This window comes from Wyeomyia smithii, chromosome 1, assembly GCF_029784165.1.
Source record: "Wyeomyia smithii strain HCP4-BCI-WySm-NY-G18 chromosome 1, ASM2978416v1, whole genome shotgun sequence".
NCBI classification, from domain to species: domain Eukaryota; kingdom Metazoa; phylum Arthropoda; class Insecta; order Diptera; family Culicidae; genus Wyeomyia; species Wyeomyia smithii.
Genome location: NC_073694.1, coordinates 35070370 through 35077431, shown reverse-complemented (window position 1 = coordinate 35077431; position 7062 = coordinate 35070370). Strand labels below are relative to the sequence as shown.

The 7062-nt window shown below is 41.8% G+C and overlaps 1 protein-coding gene across 6 annotated transcripts; it reads left to right on the top strand.

The window, feature by feature from the left end:
* The first annotated feature begins 916 nt into the window (after positions 1–916).
* LOC129718401 (phosphoribosyl pyrophosphate synthase-associated protein 2) lies at positions 917–3907 on the top strand. Of its 6 annotated transcripts, none has more exons than XM_055669166.1 (8): positions 934–1081; positions 1283–1459; positions 1846–1965; positions 2267–2386; positions 2454–2742; positions 2809–3084; positions 3141–3287; positions 3348–3907. In XM_055669166.1, the coding sequence occupies exons 2-8, from the start codon at positions 1440–1442 to the stop codon at positions 3504–3506; spliced, it is 1131 nt and encodes a 376-aa protein (XP_055525141.1). In that variant the 5' UTR covers positions 934–1081; positions 1283–1439; the 3' UTR covers positions 3507–3907. The 6 variants fall into 6 exon arrangements, with proteins under 6 accessions (XP_055525147.1, XP_055525141.1, XP_055525145.1 ...); XM_055669170.1 differs by lacking the exon at positions 934–1081 and adding an exon at positions 1529–1585 and having other exon boundaries at positions 1134–1459; XM_055669169.1 differs by lacking the exon at positions 934–1081 and adding an exon at positions 1529–1785 and having other exon boundaries at positions 1134–1459.
* Positions 3908–7062: the final 3155 nt, after the last annotated feature.

Here is a 7062-nt window from a genome sequence, read left to right as displayed (position 1 = left end):
ACAAGGAACTCCACCATTTCCGTTAAAAAATTAAGTATGTTCGCCAATCGCTTCAACGATTTTGTCGCCCCCACAGCCAGCTAATCAACAGCAGTACCCTGATTCCGGTGCTAGTTTTCGGTAGCGGTATCCAGTGTAAACTTGCCACAGTACCGTGGAGTGGGCTGAAATTGATCAGTGGGGTGAAATTGCTCTTACAATATATATATATTGCTCTTACAACACTAGGCAATGTTAACGTGTTCTTAAACGCAACTTTTGCATGATTCACATACCTGTCAAAGTTAACCATTGCATGCCCGGTGTAATTTTTCATATTTTCGAAAAATTCTTCTAACTCAGTCAAAACTCAATCAAATTTGATCAAACAAGTTTCCAAATAATAAAAAAAAGTATTGAATTTACTTAGAGTAATCTTAGTTGAGGGTTCATTACGTTAAATTTGGAGAAGTGAGTAAAGTTTGATAAAAGCTCAAGAAATGTAATATCATTAAAGAAATACGGATGAATTCGCAGGAAACCACAAAGATTTTATTTTAGAGCTAGTTTTTGAGCTTTTGCAACAAACCGAATTGAAATCGGTCTAACTACGATCAAATAAGAGCAATTTTAGCAACAAGCAGCTCGTGAACCAGAATAAACAAATTTTAACCTGAAATATCGTTATTTTTGTTTCCAAACTAGCTGTTTATGATATATTTCAGTACAGAAATCATCATTAATCTTGAGCAAATCGAAAAAAAGCACATTGCTAAAATTCGTGTCAGTAATCGACGCAGGTAATCGATTAATTCGGTTATTCAGTGGGAGATAATCGATGACAAAATATTCGATTTTTACGCAGTCTAATCGACTAATCGATTAACCGAACGATTACCGGACATCACTAGTCACCCCTTCCATCATCTGACTCTATCTTGTTTTTCCTTCATTCGTCCGTTTCATTCTACGCCGAAAACACGCTCGTGAGCGCATTTTGTGCAGTCAGTAGTGCAAAAAAACTCAAAACAATCGAACCAACATTTCTGATTGGTTTCCAAACCACGAGAACTGCAGTCTGCAGAAGCGACCGTGTGACAGTGTGGGTATCATTTTCGAATTTTGTTGTTTTATTTTCCCCTCATTAGCACGCACTTGCCGAGTGCGTCCCTCTAGCGGTAAAAGTGTCAACGTGTTTCTGTCAAAATTCTTTATCCTGTGGTACGGCTATCTTGCGCAAATTCCCACGTTCTGTACGTTCAGCAGGCTTTGAGTAAACATCACCTTTCTTTTCCCATCGTAGTTACCTCTGGATAAGAATCTAAACTATCGATCGTAGTTATCTGTGTAGTGCCTCCTTTTCAGCAAACATAAGCACTGCGTGCATTCCCAAAAAAGGCGTCCGAATTATATAAGTAGAGTGTCTGTGTGCTTGGAAACCGACGAAGAGCAAAAGTACGATGCTTCTGAACCGCAATAAGTAATTCTCCGAACATACTTTTTTATTTTTCTTCGTTCATTATACTATTTCTACCAATTCTGTTTGAAGATTGTTATGCTGTTGTCGCTGCTGCTGCTGCCACCGCTATGACCGCTGTTGCTGATTGTAAAGGAATTAATCATTTAACCTTGCTTCAACTGCAGTATATTTGCATGCCAATCCTGCTTCCGATTTGGCCTTGTTCTCCCATCCATCCTCGGCTTGTTTATCGTTACTTGCATTATCTCACTTTTACTCTCTCTGCCTCTACCTGACATAAGTGAACCGTTGGCTGCTGTTGTTTGTTGTGTTTGTTATTTTGCTCTGTTGCGTTCAGTGTTTTCTTCAATCGAACAAACGTTTATGTATTTCGTTTTCCATTTCAGAGTTGGAGGTTTCCGGCCGGCCAAAATATCCAAGTTAGACAGCATGGATGCTCCCGCTACCTCGGATGTTGTGATCATCAACGGAAACTCGCATCCGGATTTGGCGAACCAGATTGCCAGGTAACCGTAGATTTTAAAAACATCGTGCATTGGGCTGCACTGCCTAAAACTAGCACCGTTATTGATGTAACAAATTCGGTTGTTGAGTGTTCAAGGCCGTCAATTTCATTTATGTTATTACCACATACATTGTGATTCTTTTTATATCTAATCCAACCCAATATATCGCCATTAGCAAATTGAAAAATGTCATTTGGTCTAAACTTGTATGATATTAATTAAAAAATTTTTCTATTGTTTGCTTTACTAATTGCACCACAACACTACTTTAACCAACCGATGACATCACCCTTCTTGACAGCCGACTCGGAGTGAAAAATGGTGGCTGTTCGGTCTACCATAAAACAAACCGCGAAACCATGGTGGAAATTGGCGATTCCGTTCGTGGCAAAGATATCTATATCATTCAAACCGGAACTAAGTGAGTCTAACAATTATATAGAATTTCTCCCTCACTGTGTGATAAATTTGAATTTCTCTTATACCAGAGACGTCAACAACAACATCATGGAACTGCTAATCATGGCGTACGCTTGTAAAACCTCCTCGGCCAAATCGATTGTCGGTGTCATTCCGTACCTACCGTACTCGAAGCAGTGCAAAATGCGCAAACGGGGCTGCATCGTTTCGAAGCTGCTAGCCAGAATGATGTGCACCTCGGGCCTAACGCACATCATTACGATGGATCTACACCAGAAGGAGATACAGGGTTTCTTCGATTGTCCGGTAGACAACCTGCGAGCATCTCCGTTTTTGTTGCAGTACATTCAAGAGAGTGTGAGTACAATTTGGGTTTTCGATCGGTAGGTTTCAGTATTAAATTACAACGCAATTTTTTTTCAGATTCCCGACTATCGCAACTCGGTGATCGTCGCTCGTAATCCAGGCTCCGCTAAAAAGGCTACATCGTACGCTGAACGTCTGCGGTTGGGAATCGCCGTCATCCACGGAGAACAGAAGGAGTCCGAGACGGATGAAGTTGATGGACGAAACTCGCCTCCCACACTGCCGAAATCTCGCACTATGGACGTCTCCGGTGGTGTACCGGTGCATCCTGCTAAGGAAAAGCCTCCGATAAACGTGGTTGGAGACGTGGGTGGTCGAATTGCGATCATGGTGGTAGGTTACACTCTTTGATAAATTCTGTTCTGAGTTATTAAGGTAATCTCGTCTAGGATGATCTAATCGATGACGTCCAATCGTTCGTGGCGGCCGCAGAGGTACTAAAGGAAAGAGGAGCCTACAAGATCTACGTCATGGCCACACATGGTCTGCTCAGCCAAGATGCTCCCAGATTGATCGAAGATTCTCCTATCGATGAGGTAAATTCGCTCAACTATCGCTAAGAGTCAAATTTAACAATTCTGTAATCGAAATCTCAGGTCGTCGTCACCAACACCGTTCCACACGAAATCCAGAAGATGCAGTGCCACAAAATCAAAACCGTCGACATTAGCGTCCTGCTGGCGGAAGCGATCCGCCGCATCCACAACAAAGAGTCCATGTCGTACCTGTTCAAGAATGTTACGCTCGAGGATTAATGCGCCCGGCCGCGGTGGTACTGAGGCATTTCCGGAGACAGTCGTCGAGTAGAGCTTAAGATATCACTTGCTTTGCTAATCACCAACAGGATAAAACATATTTTACGCATTCTTTATATATCCAGTATTTGAAAGGGATAACTTTTGTAATCTATACAAATGAAAAAACAACGTAGCACTTGTATTTCACAGTTTTCTATTCTGCTCTAGAAGCAAAATGTTCTTTCTTTTTATTTCACACAGTTTAGGTTGTTTTCGCCTTTCAACAGCAACAAATTCGTTATTTCCGAAGTGCAACATCGGGAAGCTATGGCTAGAAGGTTTATACATCTCCAAATTTTATACATTTTAGGTATTTAAGGCGTATGTAATAAATATATATGTATGGATAATATGCACGATGTAGGGCCTCGTTTTTAGTTGAAAGAACAATGCTCATTGGCAAATTGTGAAAAATTGTGGTTTTGTTGTGTTGTTTTTAGACGAATTTGATTATCTTTTCATATTCCTCCTCATTGCCCACCTTTTGAACAACCTTAGCGCAAAATGTCAGGTTGGTCAGGAGGAGAAATGTATGGAGGACCTTTCTTCTTGATTTTTAATTTACTGAAGTGTAAAAACTTCCAGACTGGTGTCAGAACAATGATTACATTTTCGAGTAAACTTGAGAGTGTTCGCACTTCACTTTAAGCATTGTGAGGATTGTCAATACACTACACCTTTTGCAATCTATGGAACTGAACCACCCAAGCAATCGAGCTGTCATGCTGGTGAGGTTTTTCCAACCTCATTCTTTTCAATTCCAAACGCTGTAGAGCAAACCAATTTCCTATTAGGTTATGGGTCCATTTTCCTACTAGGTTACGGGTCCGGCTTGCGCGAGTACGAAAAAAGTGATAAATAAAAACAAAATAGACAGAGAAGATGAACTTCAGAGCTCCTTCGAGAAAGAACCAGCGGAATATCCTGAGTTTATGGTAAAGAACGAGAACTCGGCCGCTGTGAGGGAGGCTTAGAATAAATTGGCCGAGAAGCCAATTTAAAGCCGATAAAGGTTCGTGCGCTCTCAGCGGCGAGCATGGTGAACAACTGAAAACGAGTTGGATCATTGACTTTGGTTCATTGGAGCACCTGACCAACGATCGGCAGCTGTTCGAGAAGCGTTTGCCGATGAAGGAACCGATGCGCATCTCAGCGGCGAAATTAGGGCAGTCGCCGCTAAACAGTACGGTGAGATCCACCGATCACGTGCAAATGACTATTCAAACCAGAAAGCAGGATTCGATTATGGTGAAACTTTTTTCGCGGTTGCGTGTCTGGACGCCGTTTAAGCTGTTCTGTCTTTAGCGAACAAGCAGAGGATGGCAGTGCATCAAATGGATGTTAAGACTACCTGCCTCGACGGGTTATTGGACAAAGAGATTTTTTGAACCGGAGGGACTCGGGCAAGGCAAGAATCTGGTGTGCTGCTTCAAACGTTCACTGCACGGCCTTAAGTTGGCATCAAGGGCCTAGAATATAAAGTTCCATGCATTTACTTGAAGGGATCCGGAAGCATTTAAATTATCCTTGTGCTGGACGTAGATGACTTATGTGGTCGGTCGTCCGCCGAAGGTGATTATGGCAGTGAAGCAGTGCCTGGCGAGCGAATTTATAATGATGAACATTGGAGAGGTATAACCGGGACGTAGAGAAAAGGACTCTTCGAAACAGCCAGAAGGGATTCTTCGGAAATTCACTTCGTCGTTTCAGAATGCTTGACTGCCACCCAACGCCTATTGACTGTGGCCTGCGCAAGAAGAAGAAAGAGAGGAAGCCGACCGTATTGAGAAACCATGCCGAGAATTGATCGGTTGTCACATATACGTGGCACTGACGTCAAGACCGAACCTGTGTGCTGTAGTTAGCTACCTGAGTCCATTTCAAAGCTATCCTACGGAACTGCACTGCATGATGAAGATGATGATGCATGTACGCCAAAGTACTCTGGAATATTGGAGGGACGCTGGACTCAAGTCTGGTATTCTCATTGTACGATTCAACACCGGTTGTGGAAGCATTCGCCGATACAGATTGAGCGAGTTTGGTGACTAGGAGGCAATCGATTTTAGCCTTCTTCTACGAAAGCAGAGCTCGTGGCCTTGAGCACCGTTGTGTGTCACGGAATCATCGAATCGGCTGCTACAAAACAATTTTACACTGCTACCGGTGGAAGAAGACAGTTAGTCAATCGCTGAGAAAGCGCGAGTCCTCCTGGGGGTCTCCTACGAAAGGCAGGAAATCAAAAGGCAGAATCACGAAAGGCAGAATCACGAAAAGCAGAATTACGAAAGGCAGAATATTTCATAAGGCAAAATAACGAATGGCAGAATCAAAAAAAGCATGAATGGCAGAATCAAAAAATGATCAATTTTCTTTTGAAGTAGAATACTTCTCTCAGGAAGTTCGGCTATATAGGGATGTGAAATGAAAATCTAAAACCGAAAAAAGTGAAAAATATGTCCAATTTCAAATGCTAATAAATCGGTTAGTATTCGATGGATTTTCTTCGTTTTTGCAGCAATAGATCGGAAAATCTTCTAAGATTCTTCCCAAATGCAGATAATTGTAATTTTATTTTTCAAACTATTGTAATATTGAAAATAGTCAAGCCTTGTCAAAACGAAAACTTCGGCCTCTGACTGGTCGTTATTTGATTGCTTCCCAAGCACGGTCGACAGAATCATAGACCTTGCCATTTGAAATGTGCTATTTGGCCTATATAAGAGCCTGTTTCACCCGAAGCTGCTCATTATAATTCTAGACTGCAACAATAGCAGTCCTCCCTTAGCAGCAGCAGTGGATACAACAACAGTAGCAGTGCAGCGGACAACGGCCACAGCTGTGGTATGGCAACGGATAGCGGAGCGCGTCTCAGCATCGATAGCAGGACCAGCTGATGCAGGGCAGCCAATACCAATGGCAACGGAAGCGTCCACTACTGTGGCAACGGGGATAGCGCAGCGGTTGACGTTGGTCTCAGCATCTATATAAGCAGGGCCAGCTGATGCAGTGTGGCATTTTAGTGAAATGCTGTCTCTGAGCGAAAGCAGGCACAATAGCAAAAGCATCCTTTTCATTTTCATTAAAAAGAACGTTCTGGAAAGCTTTTCAGTGTTTATTTTCCACCAATGAATACTTTATTCGCACTGCCAGTGATAACGCAAAGATGTGATCGGCATCTTATCAAACATTGAATTAAACAACAAATTGTCCTTTTCAGGATGAAATAAAAACCTAACTGAAGAGTTAATATTTTCTCTTAAATCAATTTTCACTTTCAGGAAATTTGGAACATCTATATTTGGCTTCATCTCCGTGTCTTAGAACGTACTGAATTATCTTTTCCTTCAGTCATGAGTACAACATCCGAAAAGCTTTCATTATCAGCATAAAAATTTATTTTTCGCATAATCAAAATTCAAAAATTATCAAGTCCAAATCATGCCAAGCAACTATATTATTGAGAATGGTCAATTCTTGTTGAAGCGCGAAATTTGACTGATCTGATTAGACG

Bases quoted from the DNA above. Each gene is read 5' to 3' on its own strand.
- LOC129718401 (XM_055669166.1), top strand. From the start codon at position 1,440: ATGCTTCTGAACCGCAATAA. The intron at 2,387-2,453 runs GTGAGTCTAACA...CTCTTATACCAG, and splicing joins ATCATTCAAACCGGAACTAA to AGACGTCAACAACAACATCA. The intron at 3,085-3,140 runs GTAGGTTACACT...AATCTCGTCTAG, and splicing joins GTCGAATTGCGATCATGGTG to GATGATCTAATCGATGACGT.